Here is a 25,992-nt window from a genome sequence, read left to right on the forward strand (position 1 = left end):
TCGTAGGTCCTTCTTCATCATAGCCGGTGAGCCTAAGATCTGCCAATATAAAAAATCGGTTTCTCCACTTATTAATTGCTAGGGTAAACTACATTGTAATACAAATTTTACTACTTTTTTTTTTTTTATATAAGAAAAAATTGTTGTGGCAATTGTGTGGCATTTACAATGACATCCATTAAATCGACGTGAATAATTCATGTCTCATGATTAGGTGTTTAACCACCTCTTGGCCTTGTGGTAGTCGGCAGCTTGGCCTACTCCATCTACTTCTATTGGTGGCCAACCACTGCAACCACGCACCCGTTCTAGCTTGTGGATCATTCTCACGGGGTTGATGGACAAAACTCTTATCATCTCAAAAAAAAATTCAATTGAAAGAAATTTATTTATAGGCACGCTTATTGACATATTTAACATGTTATTGATGTGAAAGCAATGTATATTAGCTAGTATAAAAGAGGACGAGGATGGCTGTAAAATTTAACTCTTGTCAAGGACGAAGCTCTTTACAATTAATGGCTTCATATATCAAACTGATCTGCTACATAGCTTAACATTCGAATATCTGCATTTTACATCATTATAGACTTTCATGCCACAATGTTTCAGAGTCCAAGACATGTCTCATCTCTGCCATGATTATTATAAAATCACTCTCTTTTTAACGTCATAGTTTACTACACCCAAAATCATTGCTTAATTAAACATTCTGTGATTAAAAAGAAGAGCGGCAATCATCATCATTTTGCAAATTTAATGGGTGTCTCGAACTTTCATAAAAAACCACTTTAAGAGACACCAGCTTGCCTTAAAGCTCGATGGCCGGATCCTGAAACCCAATGTTCTCGACAGCTCCCACGGTCTTTAATAATCTCCTCTTGTTTATCTCCTCCACCAGAGACCGATGCAACAGCTGGCTACGTACATCCACCAGTGACCGAATCCTAGTAAGCTTCCTTGGCAGATTTGAGTGGCAATCATAGTGTCTGCAATTGTTTCCACTCTTTCTCTCTGCAGGACTGAACCTTGTTGTAGAAATGTGACCCTTTCCAATATTGCAAATGGGTTCACCTCCTCTTGTAATACTGGAATCATAATCATCTTCATTGCTCGAGTAGTAGCTTAAATTGGAGTACTTGAAGGAGTTCAAGGAGCTTTGGGAACTAGCATCGTCATTGGCAAACAAATCTTCTGCATTGCGTCGCAAATTATCATATTTGAAAGAATATTAAAACCGCTATATACAAAGATTACGAAACTACGATAAGAACAATAATGAGCATGTAGTATGTACCTTGAAGCCAATCGATGTCAGTGGAAACATTGTTCCCACGATTATGGCTCTTGCAGGAAGAGCTCAGAGCCGGGAGACAAGCTGCAGAGGAAGAACAGGAAGACGATGTGTAGAATGGATGGTGGATGCCGTCTTCATCTTCCTCTTCATAGCTAAAGCTATGTTGATTATGGTATTGGGATGGGCCCCAATCCTTCCAAGTTGGAACCAAAGAAGATATCTCTTCCTCTATCATTCCGGCTATCTCCAGTGGTTCCCAGTCATTGATTTCCAATTCCTTGACCATCTCAATGGCAACGTCAATGGCAGTGTCCTGTACGATGTCGAAGGAAAAATATATGTTCCTAGCATGACCTGCAATGCATAGAAAATCCTTACATATTTGAAAAATGACAATGGCAACAAACAAAACCAGGATATACCGGCCGCCTGTAGTACTAGTCATTAACATACCGTGATTGTCCGTAATTTGCACTTTGAGGAAAATGGAGTTGTCTTCCTCGTCCATGGTCCCAGTGATTGTCATGTCTGTGCTTTTTGTTGGATGAGACACCAATGGAGGCAAATCGACAACTTTTGTGTTGGAAAGTGAGTTGGGAGTTTGGATCCTTGTTATGGGCAACAATCCACCTTCATCAGACGCTAGAAATTGGTCCAACAAAAGCTCACTTGCTGGCATCCTCTTTGAAACATTCTCCAAGCATTTACCCACAAATCTTTGAGCTTCCATGTCTTGAATTCGGTAGAATGCATTGGGCAGCTTCCCCTAGTAATTAGTCAATCAGCATGCCCATAAGTACTGAACCAAGCTTATACAATAATATCATGGGTACGTAAGATATATATATACCTGAATGTTGAGATTATCATTTCGAAGAAAAAAATCTACTTGCAAGTATGTTAATTAACACATCAAACATGTATAGAGGAAATTATAGAGGTATATATGGTACTGCTGAAGTTCCAAGCAAGCTGCTTACCGAAGTAACTTTCTTGTAGATTTGGGCAGGATTGGAGCACTCGGTATACGGGTACTCGGATGTAAGCATCTCTAACACACACATGCCAAAGGAGTATACATCTACTAGTTCATCGTATTCCTCCTCGTACAATTCCGGTGCCATAAATTCAGGTGTTCCTGATTCATTCATTAGAATCATTCGTTAATTATGTAAGACTTAATTTAAAAGTAAAGAGTTAAAATCTTAATATTGTACTAAAAAAATCTATGGTTAAGTCAAATGGGAACCCCTAGGCAGTAAATTTAATGCAAGTAAATAGGGATTGCATGCATGCCTATGACACTGTGGGCATGTTGGGAGCCTCGAAGGATCGCTGCAAGCCCCAGATCACCAATTTTGACTTGTCCAAGATGGCCATTGATGAAGATATTATCGCATTTGAGATCTCTGTGTATGACAGGAGGATCGTGGCCGTGCAAATAAGCAAGACCCCGTAGGATTTGACGGGCCCAGTCTTTAACAGCTCGAAGATCTACTCTCTGGTATTTCTGCCTATACCTGCCATCAGATCCCATTAAATTAATGATTATTTATTACTCTATTGTTAAACCATTAATATTATATTTTAATAGGTATCTTTGGTAATCCAGAAAATCAGGTCAACTGTGCATTGTATGCTGCCTAGTCTTTTATCATGTATGACTAATTTAAAGTATATATATATATATAAGCATGAGTTATGCAACTGCATGTAGTAGCGTAATTATTTTTTTAAAAGCTGGTAGACTCAAAATTCAACCTTTATTTTAATATTATGTGAAATTACACATTATCTTAAAAGTTTAAACGGATAAAAATGAGTATATTTAATTATTTTTATTTAACCTTAACAATATAAATTATATGAATAATTATATAGTAGTGTTAAAGATGAATTAGGTGGTGTACGTAAATAATATTATAACGTACCCTCTGAGGGTACCGGAAGTAAACATCTCGGTGATGAAGTTGAAAGTTCTGCGAGCAATATCAACCCAAGAAGCGTAGAATCGCATGATGGATTCATGATGAAGGTTCTTGAGAAGGTGAACCTCTGAGTAAAGCCTCTGCAATTCCTCCGGCGAATGAAAGACTTCCTTTAGCTTGACTTGGTTCCAAGCCACCTCCAGTCCAAGTACTTCGTCAAATCCTCTATACACCGTCTTCACTGCACCTTTCCCCAGAATTTCCCTGAACTGCATCGCAAATATTGTTCACACTAGTAAGCCCCAATTCTATACAGTAATTTCGTCATTTGGCATCATTTAATTTGATATATATGACATTAAATAATTAATAAATAAGTAAAAAATAATAAATAAATTTCTAATTATTTGATCATGTCAAATTAATACATGATGAAAAAAAATGACGGTTAAAAAAGTTTTTTTTTATTAAAAAAAAAGAAGCAACTTCACAAGCGATGAATATGGATCGTGGACTTTTTAGCCCAATCGACAGGACAGAGTAGGCGTAAAAAAGCTGGTCGATATGCATCCAAATTAATGGATCATATAAAAAGCAGTGAAATAATCTTGGATGTTATATGACACGACACATATTTAATTAATTAATTAGCTGATATCATTAATCTTATGACGATTAAACCATTCATGGTAAACTCACACTAATAATACGATGCATGTTCGACTTTTGTTTTTGGAGATGAAGGGACGTCAACGATCGATCAGTACTCGACCGTTTCTAAAGGAAATTGAAATAACCTGTACGTGCTGATCTCACAAGACTCATGATTTATATTTGATCTTCTTTTTAATCAGACGTCCACCATAGTTCTCTAGAACATGAGGCACTCATGCACCAGTTATCACATATAATGTTTCTTCAAAAGATAATATATGATAGAGTATATGATCTACCTCAAATATATATATCATTCATAAAATAAATCCAGAATTATATATAATATAGATGATACTTACTCGTCCATATCGACCAGAGGGATCAGTTTCAACGTATCCAAGCTGCTCATCCACGGCTCCATCAACAACACATGATGATCCTCCTATCCGTGCCTTGAACATGGCTATCTTCCTAGAAAACTTTCTCTATATATAGTACTGATATATGTAATAGGGTTAGACAATAAAAGATGAAAGCAAGCGAGCAATCTAGTTGAGATGGATGCTAGATCCGGGGCTTTCCTTCATGGTTTTCGTAGGAGAAGACACGGAACAACAACCAGAAAAGTCTCGAGTAATCTACGCTTAGCATAATCCAAGCCATTTCCACAACCCCACGTGAGAACTCGTATTCCTTAGTAACCATTTGTCTCATAGAGAATGACAGTGAGAGTGAGGGAGATATATAATATCCTAGATTTTTTGCTTCTTCCGGACAGGAACAAAACTATGCAGGAACTAAGAAAGTTGGGTGGTTGTGGTAGCTAGGGAAGAGACTGTTAAAGACTGTTTTCTTGTCAGCACAACGGAGGAAGAAAAAAGAAAACTCTCTTTTTTTATGTGGACTAAGGTGTTATTGAGTACGAACTGAGAAGATGTTTGTGGAGGAAAATGGTCTGTAAAAGTCTCTAGAAACTGACATGATCGTGTATGGGACTTTGGCTTGAAGGTACTGGACGTCTAAATTTGAAGAATCTGTGGCCACGCTTTGATATAACCATTAGTGGATGTGGGAGCAATCCGAAAATTAGATTCCAAGGAGAGACAGAGACAGAAATCTGTGGGGGGAAGAAAATGAGGATCGAGAGATATAGAGACTAGTGAAAAGTTTGGATCGATAGATAGATGTGTGTTTGAAGACAAAAAGGGAGGGTTAGGAAGAAGGAGGTAGTGGTGTGGATGGTTATATCGTATGTGGGGTTGTGGGGTCCTCGATCGACTCCTCGGCCAGATAACGGAGCTGACAGAGTAGTACGTAGAAGTACTACTCCAAACCCTAAACAATAACTATAATTAATGATCATATATAATTAGGAGTTTAATAACATTAAATGGCGTTTTTGTTACATTTGATACATTGTTAATTAATCGTAGAATGTTGATTAATTCAACGGAACACAGTTGTGATCCATGTCTAATTATATAGAGTACGAGAAATATTAATTTAACCGAATTCATACTACAAATAACAGTAATCACTGGTTGGAATAAATAAGATAACGCCGTCCGTACGTCAATCAAGTTATTTAATAATTATTTATATATAGACATTAATTATCTATCGATTGAGACGGACTGATGTTGCGGTAAAATAGATCGGTCGATGATCAACTGATCTGCTGGCTCAGCTCAGAAACCAGGTCTTAAATTCGAAGAAGAGTTATTTCACTCATTGCATATAATATGTATGCAGATTCCAGATATACTGTCACATGATATCTATATTAGTTACATGTCGTGTGTCATATGTGCATACATACATTTATTTTCATACTAACATTTCAATGTATATATATATGAGTGAGTGTGCATTTTAATTACCAAGTTGTTAATTAAAATAAATCAACAAAAATCGCATTCTTTTGTTTTTTAGAGGAAGAAACCCTAAATCTATATATTTATGATCTAATTCCCTCTCAATTTTTGTAGAGAAAAATCATATTGTACGTACACGTTATATATAACTTATAACTTTTAGGAGATACAACCAACTTTCTTCGAAAAATAAAACTTACGTTTAGACGTACTTCTTGCCATATTAATATTACCTCCAAGCAAAAATTAAGAACTAAGTAAAAGTTACTGTTAAAATTGGGTATACCTCGATCCCTTTCACATTTTCTTTTTATTTATTTGTCTTTCTGTTTCTTAATTTTCTTATTTAATTTGTTTTACCAAACTAAGTTTCCATTTAGCCCAAGTATCTATTTGCCTAAAAACGAATATGTGGATGCAATCTAATTTTGGCAATTTATTATGACTATGATCATGTTTATGATCTTTAGTCGTTCTTGATTCTTTTGCCGTAAGAAAACTTCCTTACACTTGTTTTCTTAATGACATTAGATATATATGATCAAATATCACGTACAGTACTTATACATGATGTTAATTATTTCAACATAAACTACAAGTTTTTATGCTTTTCCCAAGTTTATAGGAGCATGAATATAGAGTTTTAGGCACAATTAAGAATATTAAGGAGATCGAAGGCTCGAATCATGGATTCTCAGCAACTCCATTCACCGGGCTAGGCGCTAATTAAGGCTGTCTATTTGGATATAAGAAGTGTTTCATCTCATCTCATTATTACAATTTTTTCAAATTTTCATACAAAATAATATAATAAACAATTTAACTTTTTCAATTCCTAAAATAATAATAATATTAAAAAATAATATTCTAACAATATTTTATTTAACTTTCAACTTTTATCTCAACTGATTTCATCTCAACTCATTATCCAAATGGTATGAGGCCCCGTTTGGATTCAGAAATGGGTTGACACCAATTGTTCATTTTCATGGATTCTCATGTTTAATAATAATATCCAAAGTCTTTCTTCCCAGCAATACCTTAATTTTTTGGTCTGAATAATTTTTATAATTAGTAATAAAACAGATACATACCGTTTTCTTTTTTAAAAAAATGATCTTTGTCCATAATATTATACAAGCCTCTTGCCATGAACATCATTATAATTACAAAGTTTATAATTTTTTATACAAGTTGATGTGGAAGACATGATCATTTACATTAATTGTGTTATGTATATTAATAAATAAACATACACATAGATATAATATGTGTCTCTTAATCAATATATATAATATATTTATTTCTCTTCAAAATATTTCAGATAAACTATTATATATATATATATATATAGGAATCTTGATCTAACTTTTAGTTTTTATTTTTATTTTTTTATGAATTAGTCTACCTTTTAATTACTTGCCAAAAAATGCACAAAGCTTTTGGAAAGAGTCCCACCACTTATTTTAGTCTTATCCTTTCTCAGTACTATATATACGTGACGCCTGGCCCTAATTGATTCAATTTCAACGATCGCATTCACATATGAAAAGCCATCTATCATTGGTCCAAAATATATAAAGTAATGGATATTAATATTAGAAAGTTTTTATATATGTTTTTTTTTTTATAAGTCATTTTTTTTTATATATGTTGATGCATTGACTTGATAAGAATTTTAAATGATCTACTTTTTTAACTCGTTTAGTGGGGCAATAATTCATGAGAGAGTATGCTGTCCAGAAGTACACGTGTTAATAGAGACAAAAATAAATAAAAATAAAAAAAATGGCAATTGAAATAGGTGGACCCATCATGATGGGTGGTCTTGTGTACACATCATCACATTTGATACGGCACAGGTTTCTTTTTTTTTCTTTCCTTTCTTCTTCTTCTTTCTCTGAATTACCATTGCCCATTTTCTTTCTTTGCTGTATACCATAAGTATCTTCTCCTTTTTTGAAAAAAACAAAAAAAATCGTTGTTTCATAATATTTCTGAACTTTCACTTAAATATGCCCAAAGTAATTTAGAATTTATAATGTACTTAAGACAACACAAAATAAAAATAGAATTTGGCACTGAGTTTGGATTGTAAGACTATATCAAATCATCTGAGATAGTTTCGTACGGATGGATATACTCCTATTTAAATACACAATTTATTTCATCTAAAATAACCTTATTTTTTTCGTCTTAAATCAACATTGTTCATTGAAATGATTTTTATTTGTAAAACATGTAAATAAAATAATTATTTCATCATTACAACAAAAAATTAATCATTGATGTGATCTATTACTTTTTCAACTTTTCATAAAATGTTAAACATATATCAACTTACTTTATACATCATAACACATCTCAATAGGACCTATAAAATCCACTCAAACATGTTAACTCACTACTATTGACAAATAAACTTAGATCATCTAAGATATTCTTTTAGCATCCAAACACTTAGTGACATCCACTTATTTGCCTTATCATACAAATGAAAGGGCAAGATCAATTATAGTGTCATCCACTTTTTAAATATATATATATATTCACTGGATAGAATCGAAACTCATCAAAGTTACCAATCTTATATATGTTCATTTAGCACTGACAATATTAACATTTTTCGTTATTTCCGGTTTATATAATTATTTTGTTTATAAGTTTGTGTGGGTTGATCGGGTCTATTACTCTGCGTATATTTTGCCTTGGGGGGTTGGTTTACGTGTACACCCTTTTGACTTTTTTTTTTTTTGGTTAGTTATATAAAGTTGACTCATTAGGTGTATAGTGTAATATGACTTGGGAGATGGCTAGGTGGCAAGGCTGCCATTAGTTTATTTGATCGGGATACAGACAGAAAGGATCTACTTAATAAATTTTGTAAACTTAAGAAGTAAATTAAGAAGCCTTTATAAAACCAAAAGTAAATTTTAACACAAAGTTCAAAGGGTTTTTTTGTTGTTGTAAATTTTAGCATGAAAGCAAGATCGCCAGAAAGATCACCATGAATAGCAAGATCACCAGGAAAAGTTCATATAATGGTCAAACAAAAAATACCTTCGCCAATAGTTCAACTTTTGAGCTGACCTCTAGCGAAGAATTTAGGGATCTCCAGCACATGTTCCAGCCTGTGATCGCAATTCTGCCCGCCACCATATCAATGCCAACAGTTTCCTCCATTACAATTATGCACATATAATAAGCATAAGCATATCCCACATTAAGTCGACCACATTCTGTCCAGATGCAAAAATAATGTGACTACCCACAAAAGTAAATTTATATATACATGTCGATGTCGATGAAGAGGATAAATGAGAGAGCATGATTTGTCTTCCAAATGATTAAAGTCTCATTTGAAACTTATCTCATTCCATATCATCTCATCTCTTTTCCAAACATCAATCAAATGCAAATACTTTTCAATTTCAAATCTTTAATTTTTTCATCTAACCGTTACAACTTTTTCAAACTTCCAAACAAAACACAAAAATCTTCTTGCAAATCAAATCCTATCATTCTTCGCATGGACTTGTAACTAGAATAATTAATATCTTAATCATCCTTGTAAAAGCAAAGAGTACCGTACTAAAAAGAAAAAGGAAGCAGGAAGAAGAAAATTCGGATGTACCCCAATTCCAATGGTATAAGAACCAAAAGGTTACATAATTACAACTGCGCAAAACAATTTCTATATTAAGTTACATCCGACATCAGAAACATTTTTTTTTCTTTTTCCTTTTTGTTTTGTTTGTAATTTTTAACTACATAGAAAACAAAACCTGGGGCAAAGCCATATCTCAAACATTCTTCTATATTCTAGAATCTCGGTGAAACACAGCTACCAAGATTGAAGAGGGCAAAAAAACAATCAGTAAAATGTACATGCTTTTGAGCAACAAAGAGGAAAACGGTAAAGGGACTCCATTTTTGAGCTTCCAAATGAATATGAAGCAGCCATATAGGTTGAGAGCCCGGGCATAGGCTATGCTTTGTTAGCGTTTACTTCTCTAATCATTCAAAATCTAACCATACATACAAACCATCATTCCTTCTCGCTGCAGTCAGACAGATAAAGGTGGGAAATCATCTTCATCTTTCAAACGGTATGATTGTACACCAATCCTACGTCCAAAACAGAGAAGCTTACATAATGAGTCCCATGTAAGTCAACTAGTGCCAGACAAAAAATTTCAAAAATGATGATATATCCATACCTCTCTTGATTCATATCCACTACAGCTTTTGGGCTTTGCATCCCTGGCAAAGGAAGGCTTCCACTAGAGTCTTGAGCAAGCACTGAGCCATAGTTCTTTTGTCCGCTCCTTTCTAGCAAAGATCCGTCCACTGGCAGGTTCTCAATCAACCCAAATTCAACAGCTCTCTCAGACGGATGCAAAGAACCATTGGCAGTAGAGTATACGTTCCTTCCAGGAGAACCGGAGGTGTGATATGAAGGCAGGGACTTTCCACTACCATAAACAGGCAATTGTGCTTGTGCCAGCTCGTGGTTGCTTCTCTCGGACCAATTAGACTCGGGGGTTAAGATGGCACCTCCATTGTTCCGAGGAGACCTTACTGGTGCTTGATTTCTTCCCCTTGCTGTCAAGGGCCTGTCCCCGTAATGGTTCTGCAAAAATTTATGCATAAAAGCACTTTTAAGATAATTAGACCAGCTACACCACTTAATGAACAAAGCTGCATACCAACACTGAAAACAAACCAAGGCATGGCCCCCACAAACAACACAAGGTTTCCACATAAAATTTCATTAACCCCCCAAAAACAATGATAATCAAGAGGCTTAAAGTGAGCATACCGTGTTTGGAAAATATGTCCCTGTTCCTCGTGGCTTTGGCATCTCTTCCGTACCAAATACCACACCACTGGGCAATATTGGTAGGTTCATTCGGTAGAATCCTGACCTTGGGACAACACTGTTGGCGTTCATCTGGGAAAACACATTCCTATTTAGCTGGACAGACTGTCGGATTATATCCCATGGCTTTTTGCCATGGAGCTGTGGAACCAACAGTGGAGACATGGGAGTAATAGATGCACTCGAGGCATGCTCGTAGCACCACCTACCATTGTGCAAACTGTTAAGGTGACTCTCATAGTCCCCACTGAGATCTGACAAAGAGTTCAAAGCTTCAGGATTCCCAGAAGTGCCATTTAACGCCCGGTAAGCAGGACGATTAGGATAAAGATCTTCTGAGGACCAAGCAACTGAGCTCAAACATGAAAGCTGGTGCTTCGACCCAGCAGACAACAAACTGTGCTTATCACTCACCAACTGGTTATCATCCAGGCCACAAGGAGTAATCAAGGGTTTCTCCTTGTGCGGTGCTTGCTGAAGCCCAGAAAAATCATTCTCAGCATAACCAGAATTTTCTGGCCATTCTTTACCTTCACGTCCCTCTCCATAAGGTGCATGATGTGCTTTATCCAAAGGGGATATACCGTTCTCACGACTTGAAGGGGGGGATTTGGTAGCATCATTTGAAATTGTAAGACCCTGTATTCTGGAGGCAGCAACGTCTTTGGCATCCCCTGAAAGATGGTGTTCTGAAACCGTAATCCCATTTCCTGAACCATCAGAGTCTGGTATGGAAGAGGTTGATGCATTTGTAGTGCTTCTTTTTGGTTCATTCAAGGCTCTGCCAAAGCTCATACTGGCCCCTGATGTCTTAATATTAGTGAGCCCACCATGCATCAATTCCTCATAACCCAACCTACATTCCCCTGTCATGCCATTCACATAAGAATGTTCTGATTCATGAATTGTCTGATCTTCTTGTGAATCTGTATCTGAAAATAATGATGTGGTGCCAAACATATCATGTCCAGACGCCAGGACAGGATCTTGAACATCAGGCCTCTGCCTACTTCCGTGTCTATCCAACGTGTTAGAGAAAAACTCACGGATTTCATCGTCAATGTTTACTTCTGGCTGGGAGAGGATACGCCCAAGCTTCCGAGCACCATATGTGAAAGCACTCCTTATTCGGTAAAAGTTTCCTACAGAAGTCCATCCAGGTAATTGTTGATCAACAAAGTAATAGCAACCTCATTGTTTTTTTTTATAGGTAAACGATAGTATTAATAAGAATAGGCATAGCCCAAGTACACAAGAAGTTATACTAGAGGATAGACCTATCTAAGTTGCTGTAAAAGAAACAAGAAAATCATGTACATTTAGGCCATTAAAATCTACAGCTATAATCTAAAGAAGTAAGGTGCAGAAAAATAAAGCTCGAAGCTCCTCTAAGGTCCGCTCCTTATCTTTGAATGTCCGCTCGTTACGCTCTCGCCATATACACCACATAATGCAGCTAGGAACCATCTTTCACACAGCTTTGATTTGTGGAACTCCACCCGGTATTACCCAACTAGCCAATAATTCCACCACTGTAGTAGGCATCACCCAGTTTAACCCTATACGACTGAACATTTCGCTCCACACGACTCTAGCTGTCTCACAATGTAGAAAAAGATGATTCACTGTCTCCCCAACTTTCTTACACATACAACACCAATCAGGAATAATTACCATACACTTTCATGGATTGTCCGTAGTCAAAATCTTACCCAGGGTCTCTATCCAAGTGAAGAAGAGTGTCTTGGGAGGTGCCTTATTCCTCCACAGTTTTCTCAAAGGGAATTGAGTATTTGGAAGTAAGGTAAGGGACTTGTAGAAGGAACGCACCGAGAAGATACCCTTACCTGTTGGTGTCCACCACAGCTTATCACCACACCTTCCATTTAGCTTCGTAGTATACACTAAACTGAAAAAAGCCTCAAAACTATCTAGTTCCCAGTCTTGGGCTGCTCTATTAAAGAATATATTCCATTGGACTTGGTCCCTTGAACGATTCATGAGATTCGTCATCGAAGCTTCTTGGTCAAGTGCCGCTCGGAAAACCAAAGGGAACGAGTCCATGAGTGCCTCTTCCCCACACCAAATGTCCCTCCAAAATTTTATGAGTACCCTCCCCCACCATAAATTTAGTATATCAAGAAAACACCCCCACCCTCGTCTTATGTATTTCCAAACCCCCACACCATAAGACCCATTCCCTTCACTAGAACACCAACCCTCCCATACCCTGCCATATTTGCAATCAACCACAAGTTTCCAGAGAGCTTCCGGTTCCATATTGTACCTCCAAAGCCATTTCCCAAGAAGTGACCAGTTAAATGTTCTCAAATTCTTTATCCCCAACCCACCAAAGGAAATTGGTCTACACACCTTATCCCAACTGACTAGGTGGAACTTGAATTCATCTCTCAGTTCACTCCATAGAAAGTCACGATATAGTTTTTCAATCCTCGCCGCCACACAAGCTGAAATTGGAAATAAAGATAAAATATGTTGGTAAGTTAGAAAGAGTACTCTTGATAACGGTCACCCGGCCTCCTTTTGACAGATACAATCTCTTCCACCCTGCCAATCTTCGTTCTATTTTCTCAATAATTGTATCCCAAATAGCTAAAGTTCGTGATATAGCCCCCAACGGTAACCCCAAATATGTCATAGGCAAAGAGGCAACCTTACACCCAAGTGTGTTAGCCAAATGCCGAGAATTACTGACGTTCCCAACTGCCACTAACTCTAATTTATCAAAATTCACTCTCAGCCCTGACGCTACTTCAAAACAAAAGAGAAGAGCCTTCAAAGCCCGAAGTTGGTCTTGCTCTACTTCGTAGAAGATTAGTGTCATCTGCAAATAATAGGTGTGAAACCGAGATCAAGCCCCTATTCGGATCACTCACTGAGAATCCAGACAAAAACCCATGACTGACCATCGTCGATAACATCCTACTCAGAGCCTCCATGATGATAACAAATAAAAAATGGGACAGGGGATCTCCCTGTCTTAGACCTCATGAGCTGTTGAAAAAGCCCTTTGGGTTGCCATTGATTAAAATTGAAAATCTTGCCGTTAAAATGCACCATCTGATCCACCTACACCATTTCTCCCCAAAGCCACATCTCTTCAATAAATACAAGAGAGTCTCAGTTTTCATGATCATATGCCTTCTCCATATCTAGTTTATAGATAATCCCTGCAATACCAGACTTTAACTTACTATCCAGACATTCATTGGCTAACTTACTATCCAGACATTCATTGGCAATTAGGACAGAATCAAGAATTTAACGACCCCTTAAGGCATTCTGTGGCTTTGAGATTATCTTACCAATGGCCATCCCTAGCCTATTTGCAAGCACCTTAAAAATAATTTTGTATACCCCATTTATGAGGCTAATAAGCCTAAAGTCCTTCATTTCCAATGCACCAGCCTTCTTCGGGATCAAAACAAGAAATGTAGCATTCAGACTTTTCTTGAACTTCCCCGCCATAAATAATTCTTGGAACACATTCATAATGTCTTCTTTCACAACCTTCCAACAAGTTTGGAAGAAACCCAGTGAAAAGCAGTCTGGACCTGATGCATAATCTTTCGTCATTCCTCTGACCATTTCATACACCTCCTCTTCGTCAAAAGATCTTTCCAATCAAAACCAAGTCCATCTAATTTTGGCCTCCACCCCTCGCCTTCTCTAAATAGGTTTCCATAAAAAGTCACCACATGTTCTCGGATCTCTGAAGCCTCCGTGCTTTCACTACCATTGATTTTAAGCATTTCAATGGTACTATTTCTCCTGTGAGAGTTAGCCACTCTATGGAAAAAATTTGTGCTTCGATCCCCTTCTTTCAACCAAAGTGCTCTTGACTTCTGACGCCACGATATTTCCTCCAAGGATAATACTCTTTCCAACTCTGAGACAAGTTCTGCCTTACGTGAGACTTCCTCTGTGGTGAGAACTCCATATTCAGTGATCCTCTCAATGTTCTGTAATTCCTCCATCCTAGATCTCTTTTGCACCCCTGTATCTCTAAAAGATTGGAGATTCCAAAGCTTTAGATCATTCTTTAGAGCTTTTAGTTTGCCTGCAAGTATATGAGAAAGGGTACCAAAAAACTGATAAGAGGACCACCACTGTCTTACCCTTCCCACGAAGCCTTGGCTTTTGAGCCACATGTTTTCGAATTTGAAATAGCGACGACCTCCTTGGATGCCACCTCCATCCAATAAAATGGGGAAGTGATCCGAGAATAGTCATGGTAATCTCTTCTGACATACCTCCAGATAATGAATTTTCCAACCCAGCGATTCTAAGAATCTATCCAGTCGAGACCACGTCTGACTATTCAACCAGGTAAAAGGCCCACCTATCAGTGGGAGATCCACCAAATTCAAATAAAAAATGCAATCTGAAAATTCTGTCATGGCTGGACAAATCCAACTATTATCAGACCTCTCGTTAGGAAATCTTACCACATTAAAATCACCACCCATGCACCAGGGAAGGTCCCACCAACTGTACATTCCTGCAAGTTCTTCCCACAGACAACGTCTGATATTGTCAGCATTTGGTCCATATATACCTGCAAACACCCATAAGAAATTATCCTCCACCATCTTAAAAGAGCAAACCACTGTGTATTCCCCTACAAACTCCTCCATTTTTTCCACCACCCTTTTATCCCACATCACTAGAATCCCACCCGATGCCCCATTTGAAGCCAAATATACCCAATCCGCATATGGACAACACCACACACTTCTCACTATTTTCTAAACACCAGCTTCAAATTGGTTTCTTGTAAACACAATATCCGCTTTCCAGTCCTGAAGCAAATTCTTTATATGAAGGTGTTTATTAACCTCATTCAACCCGCGTACATTCCCAGACACAATTTTTGGCTTCATAAAAAAACATGCATACCCTTCCCTTTGCTCCTATCATGACTTGAGCTACCCTCATTCAGCGACCATTTAAGTCTGTTAAGTTCCCTCTGCTTCTTGGAACCAATTTTCTTGGACTGAGAATGGCCTACCTCAATGGCCGTGAGAAGGGCCATAAACTGCTCTTCATAACCCACCACATGTTGAATATCCTTAACCATTTTGAATACCCAATCAGAAATTTCAAACTCATTTAGGAAACAAACAGGTCAACGGGAATGGCTCTCTAACACCTGTTTCTCCCTCGCCTCCAAACAGATTATGTCCTTCCCATTCAACCTCATTACCCATATTGACCACCACATTTTTAGTAGGGAATGCGCTCACCTGGGTTTTAAGAACCAAGACCATGTCAGCACTAGGCTCCATGAAACTCTGCGATAGCCCCTCTACACTGTCTTTCCCAAGTTCTACAATCCTCACAGCCCCTCCTCCAGTAAATTCTCACTGGGCTCTGTAGACCTCTGCAAAAACCCCTCAGCATTGTCTTCCCCTCAACACTGTTCAAACTGTGCCAATAATAAATCCATAGTCTCTATCGGCATGTTCTGTGTATCGACAAGTTCTCCATCTGGAAAAAAAATTGACTGGCAACATCAATTTTTCCAGTTCACGCAAAGGGAGAATCTGCTCCACCACCATCGCCAGCACTGTCTGGGCCACTAGCGAAGGACCCACCGTGAACCTCGCTGCGAAGGGAGAATCTACTCCATCAATATCTCTTTTTCTGTGACCCTCCATCGATATTTCTTTTTCCGATTCATGCGAAGGGAGAATTTGCTCCACCACCGTCGCCAGCACTGTCTAGGCCACCGGTGAAGGACCCACCGTGAACCTCGCTGCTTCCGACACTGGTCTCAGCACACAAGTGGAGTTACCGTTGGAGATGGGTCTCGGGTCACCCTCCAAATGGATCCTCCAATTGTTTTTTACTTCCGAAACAGGCTTACTAGGCCCACTTCCACTATGTCCCACTTGCCCGTTATCCTTAGTAAAGGACGTTGGAAATCTGGGCTCATGCCCAACTATTTGAATGAAGCCCGACACCCACAAACTCAGCCCCCGTAGCTAAGAGCCCCTCTTGGTCCCTTGTTATTAGACACCATCTCCTTCCTAATTAACCACTCTATTTTGTTTTGCAGATCTTCAAGTTGCATCTTGGCTTCCAATAAGATATTCATATTCTCTCCCTCTGTCACGCCCCCTTTGCTACCACCACCCTGCCACTGTACTGGACGCACCACTCTGTCAGTCTCTTGTCCTGAAAACGTGCCACTCTAACCCAACCTGCCAGCATACCCAAACCGAGACTCAGGCGACTGTTCCAACCTCAACGCCACCCTGTAAGAGTGCTGCAATGGCTGAGCCATGGCTACCTTCTCTTTCCCTTGCCCATCACTATGGGGACTTCTATCCAAGAAACAGTCATGCAACGCCTCTCCCATCCTAGTCCAACCCCTACCCTCTTCCTCAGGAACAAAGATAAAGTTCTTCCTCCCTCCACCACCATATTCCACCACCGCCATATATCGTCCTCGAGCATTCGAACAGCGTTGGGCTATGAAACTACGGCTGCCTTCCCGGACTATGGCGTAGTAGTCTCTTTTTTCTTCCTTTGTGCAGGCCTCCATCGCTTTCGCCAGCCATTGTATCGCTGAAGGACCCAACACCACCTTAGCCACCACCCTCCAACCCCTCTCTATAATAATCAAACTACCCCCCTCTTTCACAAGTGTGAAACGTTTGGAGTTTATGATCAACTCCTTACTATGGCCCATCGCCACCACAAGTCTACTATGCTATCAACTTAGCACCATCGACGACGGGACCAACAAAAACATTTTTTTTTTAAAGTGTATGGAGAGAAAAAGACTAAGTGTACGGAGAGAAAAAGACTCAAGTTCCAACCCAACATTAGCAACCTCATTGTTTGGAGCCTTCTAAATGTCAAATGCTTATGAAACTGCTGAAAAGAAAAGAAAATGTCCAAAATTTGAACTCACATATCATTCTATGACTATATCAATAGGCCCCCCAGCTCAAAACACAAAAACATTCACACTAAAGCCCCGTTTAGATAGTGAAAGTGTCTCATCTCATCATTACAATTTTTTCAAATTCTCACACAAAATATAATAAACAATTCAACTTTTTCAAATCTCAAAACAATAATAATATTAAAAAATAATATTCTAACAATATTTTATTCAAATTTCAACTTTCATCTAAAATCATCTCATCTCATCTCACTATGCAAACCGCACCTTAATCTTCTTACTTATAACAATATTCAAAATGTTAATCTCTCCTATGTCACGTGATGTCACCAAAATATGTTGGGTTTCATGTAAAAAATTTCCCCCGGAAAAAATTGACTTTTTTTTTGGATAACTTATCCAGCTTTTAAAGTTACAAAAGGTAAATTTCAAAATTCCAGAAGGAATTCACTGGGTTTTCATCACTAGTACTATAATGCAAACCTCAAATATTTTGTCCCAATGGAATGAGAGAGAGGAAAACGAAAATGACTTCACCTTTGCTTACACTACGGCCAAGGTTATTATTTTCTTTTAATGGATCAACTATGTTCAGATGCTTCGGTGGAAATGTCCTTGAATTAGGCTCGTAGCTCCTTGAGGAAACTGAGAACATTTCTAAACATTGCTTGAGAAAATCACTACTGAGCAGTAGATCACTGCCATCATTTTCAGGTGTCTCAGCTGCAAAAAGGACCAAACAATGACTAAGAGGCATCTAAACCAAAAAGTGTGCCATGCATGCAAAAAGATGTTGCTCACCCATAAGGTTGGGCAGTGAGGATATGCGGACTGGACCATTCAAGCTGATGCAGTAGTTTTCCCAGTCAAATTTGCTAAAATAGTCCAAAAATTTATATAAAACCTGAAGAGAAAAATATGGTCAAGTTCATGTCATACATTGAGTTGCATACCAGTGCCAATTCATGCAAGCACTTACTGCTAGAGGACCGTTTAAGGATGCATGGAAAAGATGAAAAATATATAGAACCAAAGTCTCCAAGGCATATGTAGAAATCAAGCCATGATGAGCACCAAGAATACGGCTCTCGTAGTAGCACCAAGCCTTAACCAGGATAATACTACGTTTGAATAGATGATCTTTGCCAATCTTGCGATCAACCTGTGCATTCAGCAGCACTGAGAATGTCAAAATCGAAAAGCAGAAACCTAACCCTACAAACTCCAGAAGACCAAAGGCAAACATAGAAGAGCTCCACATTCTATTATAGTGTATACTTCTTATTACATGATTTGTAAACTATCCTGCATATGTTTAGTAATTCACATCTGATGAGCATGGAAATTGTAAAAAGTTAGGAAAAGCAAATGAGGGTATTGTACCCAAAATTGCCAGCAAAAATGTCACTAAAGAAAAGGAAAACCAAAGAAAACATTGATAGGATAAGACAGTAGAATACATTAAATATGCAGACTCCTCTCTGCATAAAAGATTAGTAAATAATAAAAATAATGGTTGTAAATATCCATATATTTCTTTCCCTCAGATGAACAGCTTTGTGATCTAAAAGCTATAAATCATTAAGTTCTTTCGGTACGTATTTATATATAACCAATTCACTACATATACTCAAGCATCCAGTTATTAAGCAAGAAAGCACTCTTCATTTATATTATAAGTTTCTTTGTTTATATTACAACTTTTTCAGAGAAGGCTACCTGCTCAAGAAAGCATAACGTACAGAGCCCTCCTAGCTGATTGAATGAAATATCAACCACAATGTTCTGTACAAGACACTTTACAAGCTTAACCTGCCAACATGAAACACTATATATCTTATATGGGACTAAGATGTAACTTACTAGAAGAAAAACAATGATTCATTTAAAAATCATACCCTAAACACAGCATATCTCATAGAAACAGCAAAAACGTAGAGGTAAAAGGGTATGCAAGCATACATTCATCGTGAACAGTGAACCTCTATACAATGGTGCAGTGACCAGGTTTATGAGATAGAATGAGAGGGAAAATAAAAGTATAGGTCAACAAAATCCTGCATGCAATATAGTTGACTGTAAATTTGAAAAGGACTCTCAGAAGGAAATGGTCAAATGAAAAACATGAATATGCAAACAGAAACCCTAAAGATTTGAACTTGCCTCAGCATGCCACAACCCCCCAACAGGGTGGCCATGACTTTACTGGAAAAGAGTATGTACAGATTAACCATACAAGAAGAGATTGTAGCATAAAATAGTTTCTAAGACTAAATAAGGTAAGATGGGTTGTAACACCACAGACTTTCAGATTATCCACTTGAACAAAAATCCACCTCCATGCAGAGTTCCATTCCAACAACCAACCCAATGGTAAGAGAAACTCTTACTTTAGGAGAAGACACACACCCTGCATACCATTAGTTGAGGGCTAACATGTCTACAAAAATGGCCACCTCAACTATACTGGTCTCATGTAATCTTTGTTTTTTTTTTAAGTAAAATACTAGTCTCATGTAACTTTTCCCCCATTCAATACCTATTGGTTATAATTGACCCATACTTTTCATGATGTTTTTTTTTTATTATTGGCACCGGGTGTCCGGGAAAAGCATTCCGACTAATCTCGGGGCTGTTCATGATGTTTTTACTGTGGGCCTCAATTCAACATTGAATATGTTCATGCCATTCTGTCAAGGGGTTGCATAAAAGCACACATTTAGGCCAAAGCTATGGTGTATAAAGTGGCTAAAGGCTAAAGCAAAGGATCTAAACCGATGAGCAACTTGATGACCATATGGAGTAGCATAAAGCTAGGCAAGTTTATATGCATGAGTAGATAAAACAACAAAATTAGTGAATCTCTCTGAACAACAATCAACAACAAACATTTGGCCACATATCAAGCTTCGCTTTAGATACTTGAAGCTACAACTTGCTGCCTGAAGTCATCCGGATTTTTAGGGGGGTGTGAAGTGGAGGAACGCTAGCTGTGGCGGTGAAAGATGTTACCATTCCGCATCCAAGAATAACAAATGAATAGCTACTAAAATGCTACCGCCTCACTCTCCAGCCCTACCTGCATTATCTAACCAACCATGACAGACAGAATTGCACTTTCTGACCCAACCTTTACATACACAGAGATGCCGACTCGAGAAAATGTATCTTACAGCTACTATCTTCTCAGCCAATATGCATGTAATAAAGAAATTCCTCTAAGAATGGAATGGTTATCAACCCTTTTCGAATGTAACTTATAGATATTTCAACATAAAAATAATATATAATGGCTTTATAAAATCAAGCATTCACAATCAAATTTTCATTTTGCCACAAGGGGGATGGGAGCTGCCATTATACTCTTTTATTGAATTATCGAAAAGCCAAATGACAAACATATCCACAAATGCAAGCAGCGAGGTGATCAAGTAACTTTCACAAACAAACCAGGCCTTTATAATGAAAAATGCTTTAAACTATAAAAAAAAATGATCCTAGACATAATATTCAACAGATTTCAATATTGTATAGATTTCCTGCTCTTTGCTTTTTTTTTGGGAGACTTCACTTGCTACTGGGTAACAATTAAGAATGCTACTTCCACGATACAAACAAGTGAAACAAAAACTACTTATGGTAACAATTAAGAATTTACTCTCCAATACAAACAAGGAAACAAAAATTGATGTAATCAATATTTTGCATGTACAGCAATTAAGCAAAAAAAGTCTCAACTTAATTGGTGATCAAAGAACTTAATGAAAATATGGATCGGAAAGATCTTTGGTAAAGATATGGATTTAAGCTAGAAACCTCAGCACGAATCAATTGGACATCCTTTACTATGAACTCTGCAGCCCCATTCTGATCTTCTCTTTCAAGGACAGAAAAAACATCGCTGGCCAATGCCTCCTCCACATTTAGACCACCAAAGGCAGTCAAATCAATATCTCCATCAGGCAGATAGGTCTTTAGCGGTACAGACCCAAAGGGAAATACCTGCAACAAACATGGGTTAGAAAGCAATCTACTTTTTCGAATAGGTTATCCCTTTTTATTTTTTGATAAATAACCTCACAGCGATTTACTGAAGGGAGCAAGGGGCGCCACCCAAGTAGACTGGGGATATACAAGGGATAATCCCTAGTAAAGGAGGGAATGGGAACAGGAATTCACCCCATCTAATATTAAGATTTGTTTTCCCTCAGATCAAAAACCATTACATGAATTTTAGTCTGCAACCAGATCTCGATGCTAATATGGAAGAATATTGAGAAAAATAGGATTAAAAAACACACAAATGGAGAAATCCAGAAGCAAACAAGTTTGTTACTCCAATACCCAACGATGGCATAAAACTCATTCTCAGCTTATCAAGTTCATAATTGGTCTTCCCCATGAAAAACCCACATTTAGGACATTCACATAAGAATTAAGTCTGTCCAAATAGTCCAATCTCTCTCCAAAATTATTGCATATGGCAGTCACACCGCATAACCTTCACAATGACCCAGTATACAAGAAATATATGATGGGTGACTTCTGGAAGAGAAAGCAAACTTATGCAAACAGATCTCAATCTTCTTTAAAACATCAATAAACAGAAAACACGGTTACCTTAAACAGAAAACATGTTCATCTATTGTGGCCTACAGAAAAAATATGCCCCAAACACCCAAACTATATGACACTTGCACCGGTTGAAAAATAAAACTCCACGGCCCTGTTTGGGGATAAAATATTTAAGAAAACAATCTCCGACTCTAAACATTTCACCTTCAATCCAAATATTCTTTAGACACCAAAAAAATCTCAAAAACAATTATCTTTTACTCATTTGAGTTGGTTTGTGTGAAAAAACACAAAAACAAAAAAAAAAAAGTCAGAAAAATAACTTGTCACAAGAATTTTCTCCCCAAATATCTTTATAAGTTTTTAACTACTTTTTCAAACTCCAATAAACATATACCTCAAAAAACTTTCTCAATAAAAAACTGCTTCAACAGATGGTTTAAGTTTATCACTATTTTTTCCATTGAAGAGAGAAAACTTTGCCGTTCCCATTAATTTTATTTAGATAATAATCTACATCTTCTTGGTACATATATTGAGAAGCTGGCCACTCTAGGTGATGATACAATTGGCATGCACTAATCAGTGGACGCGTACTCAAGTAAGTTTCCAACTCCTATAATTGTACGGTGAATAATATATTTTTTTTTTTTATCTTGCTATATAAAATCCGTGCAGTGGCTGTAGCCTGATGATAGTTTATTCAAAATCTGTTCACCACACAAACTCATTCTATAATTGTGATTCTTTTGCCGGCTAAGTGAGCTGAGTTCTCATTGCCAGAGTCAGAAATTCTATTACAAAAAGCGATTTTAGTTAACAAATTAATCTAATTACTACAAGTACTTCTAGAAAATTATTCATTTACGAAGTTATCTACATGTATAAATAAATGCACAGGGATCCACACACACACACATACACAACACATCCAAACGCAAACATATGTAGCTATTGGTAGCTCACCTCACAACCAAGGCAACTTGTAATGAGCCTCTGCACGTAATCAATGACCGCTTTCCTCCTATTTTCAGAGACAACAGTGGGCTGAACCTGGGCTATGACCCCCTGCGTAGCGTCCTCGGCTCTTTGCCAGTACACGGCACCAATTACCGTTTGATTCGACGAGAACAGCGATGACGAAGACGATGGCGGCCTCTGATCCAAAACGGCGCCGTTTGGTTCAGGCAACCAATCCCGAGTATCGCCCATAAAAGGACCCAAGTTCCGCTAAATGACCAGCGAATAACAGCGAAATCCCTCAAAGACACAGCACGCCACCTACGGCTCCGGAACCCGCCGGCGCAGGAATCGACGGTGTAAACATAACCGCGGTTGGAATGAACGGACGAATCAAACGCAAAATCGGCGTCGTTGATATGAAACGAGACTTGATCTCGGGCGATCGGACAGGCTAAGAACGAAAGAGACGAAACAACGGAGGAAGTGGAACTAAAAGAGGGAGGGGAGGATATGAAAGGAGAAGCAGGAGGAGATGGTGGGGGAAAGGAAGATCCAAAGAGGTGTAGAGAGAAGTTAAAGAGTAGGGAACATTGGCGATTACAAATGTCGTAGTGTTTTCAGAGAAAGAAAGTTGAGAAACTAAGAAGAGAACAGAGAGCATAAATACGCAGATACCAGTACACAGGTGTCTCTTTCTCTCTTTCCTTTCATTTCCCACCTTTTGACCTCTTCTCTTCTCTTCTTTCTCTTCTCTGTTACCGTGCCGCTGGTTTCAGATTTTAACCCTTTTCATGCGCCCCACTTCTTTCCTTTTACTGGCGTCGCGCCTGAGGGTACATTCCCCTACCAGCTCTCTCCTCCCTCTTGGTTTGTATCTGCCCTTTTCTTCCTAAATTATTTATCCGTTTTACAATATAAAATGGATAAACAATTTCTAATTCAAAGTAGAAAATTCCACAAAATACATTTTTATTATTGTTATCACAATTGTGATGAGGTGTGATAGCTCAACAATCTTTGAAACTCTCTCTTAAAAACGTAAATAATGATTCAATGGTGAAGAAAAGAGATTAAAGTAAGATAAGAGTGTGAATTGTAGCATAACTCATTCAAAGTACAAACTGCAATCCATAGTGGGAGGAGTATTTCCCACCCAGCCCATCCTAATTGGGCTTGGGCCCAACATTGGGTCCTATTCTAGCCCAAGTCTCGTTCTTCGGAGGTCACAAAGTTGTCAAAGGGATCAGCCCTCAAGGTTAAATCAAATAAAGAAGGATGCATAGGGCGGGAAACCAAACACTGGAGACAAATGGGACTCGCCGACTCTGACATCCCCTGTTATACCTAGCGTTAAAGGACCTACATTAGCAGACAAATTAAAGACATGAACGACCATCTTTTCTCTGACGAAGGAGACCAGAAGTGATTGCGTCGTTCACCCATCGCCGGGACTCGCCCTGGAAGTCACGCCGCATTAAAAGAGTTATCCCAGGATCCACACCGCATTGAAAGCTCTGCCTTAGAATGAAACGTCGCATTAAATATCCAGACTAAGATAGATATGGGCAGGACAACTTAACCCTAACACGAGGAACATAATATTCCCTCGAAATTTAGTATAAAAGCCACGTCCCAGGTACGAAAAACGTTATTTGAACTCAATTATTCCCAGGCCAATATCGAAAACACACAAGACTAATTTAGGCATTGGAGGTTCTCTAGACCACCCCGAGCTCACTTTCTTTTTTGTGTTCACAGGTGAAGATTCCAGCCCGAGTTGCTAGAACCTTGTTCGTGTATACAAAACATGAAGTTAATACATAGTTTATAACTTTATAATTATAACTTTATAATATACATAGTTTATAACTTTATAATAAGCTCTAATCGTCAAGATTATGTCACAACAAATCCTTAATCACATATTGTTGTTGTATCCACCATCACAACAAAAATACGAATTCACAATATGCTTCTCCATCCAAGAGGGTGGCAATTGAGAGTGATTGCCTCCCGTAGAGACGAGCAAAAATCATATGTGTCACTCGAAATTCTCATTTAGTTCATCAATAACTCTAGGAAATACATATATATATAAATCACTTAAACCAATCGTATATGCTGACCATTAAATTGGCTATATATTAATTCCATTAATAACAAGATTTGATAAAATATTCAAAAACCTTCTATTACTTATCTTTTTTAATGAATAAAATTTTATTAAACTAGAAAAAAGAAATACAAAATAATGGGGTAAAAAGTCCTAACAAAATGTCTTGCTACAGTCAACACATCTCATAGATATAAATATATATATTAAGAAAAAAACTAAAAACAATAGTGAAGCCAATATATTGGTCAAAGCCCATGTTCCTCAACTAAACCAATAAGAGGATCGTCAAATGGTGGTTTTTGATGGTGTGGCTAGAAGCTACACTGGATAAAGGTGCATTGCATACACTTGCTTCAAGATGTTTTGTAGGACATTTTGCAACCCATCCTTCATATCATCGGAAAATGAAAAAAGTGCTTACATATTCTTTTGGCAAAAGGGAAAACAAAAGGTTATCTCTCGACAAGGGTGGAAAAACCAAGGACGTACAGCTAGAATGAGTGGTGCATGCACCTGTAGGTGTAGTGCATCGGTGGTAGAGATCGTTAGTCCAATTGGCCTCTCGTATGTTGTTGAGGCACGTGGTGGTGGTCGTAGTATTAATTGATAAAGAGTAGTGTTTTCTTTCATAATAATGATATGCACACGTCACATTTCACAATATATTTCATAACAATATTTTAAGATGAGGATATTTTTATAAAGTGATATTATTTATATAAGTTATTTTATAAAAATATCACTCGTTTAAAACATATTTGTA

General features: G+C 37.8%; 2 protein-coding genes across 5 annotated transcripts; both read right to left on the minus strand.

Annotated features, from left to right (window-relative positions):
• Positions 1-477: 477 nt before the first annotated feature.
• LOC108999446 (probable serine/threonine-protein kinase WNK5) lies at positions 478-4,903 on the minus strand. Of its 2 annotated transcripts, none has more exons than XM_018976337.2 (7): positions 4,242-4,903; positions 3,229-3,494; positions 2,594-2,817; positions 2,278-2,435; positions 1,751-2,063; positions 1,298-1,651; positions 478-1,191 (listed from the first exon to the last, which is right to left on the minus strand). In XM_018976337.2, the coding sequence occupies exons 1-7, from the start codon at positions 4,341-4,343 to the stop codon at positions 812-814; spliced, it is 1,797 nt and encodes a 598-aa protein (XP_018831882.1). In that variant the 5' UTR covers positions 4,344-4,903; the 3' UTR covers positions 478-811. The 2 variants fall into 2 exon arrangements, with proteins under 2 accessions (XP_018831882.1, XP_018831881.1); XM_018976336.2 differs by having other exon boundaries at positions 478-1,194; positions 4,242-4,869.
• A 4,484-nt stretch (positions 4,904-9,387) lies between these two features.
• On the minus strand, positions 9,388-23,957 carry LOC108982152. 3 transcript variants are annotated; one of them, XM_018953449.2, is made up of 9 exons: positions 23,117-23,952; positions 21,392-21,577; positions 19,295-19,387; positions 18,555-18,737; positions 18,377-18,479; positions 18,113-18,298; positions 10,579-11,780; positions 9,977-10,389; positions 9,388-9,884 (listed from the first exon to the last, which is right to left on the minus strand). In XM_018953449.2, the coding sequence occupies exons 1-9, from the start codon at positions 23,360-23,362 to the stop codon at positions 9,824-9,826; spliced, it is 2,673 nt and encodes an 890-aa protein (XP_018808994.2). In that variant the 5' UTR covers positions 23,363-23,952; the 3' UTR covers positions 9,388-9,823. The 3 variants fall into 3 exon arrangements, with proteins under 3 accessions (XP_018808994.2, XP_018808995.2, XP_035544724.1); XM_018953450.2 differs by lacking the exon at positions 19,295-19,387; XM_035688831.1 differs by lacking the exon at positions 9,388-9,884 and having other exon boundaries at positions 10,318-10,414; positions 23,117-23,957.
• Positions 23,958-25,992: the final 2,035 nt, after the last annotated feature.

Source organism: Juglans regia, chromosome 3 (assembly GCF_001411555.2).
Source record: "Juglans regia cultivar Chandler chromosome 3, Walnut 2.0, whole genome shotgun sequence".
NCBI lineage: Eukaryota > Viridiplantae > Streptophyta > Magnoliopsida > Fagales > Juglandaceae > Juglans > Juglans regia.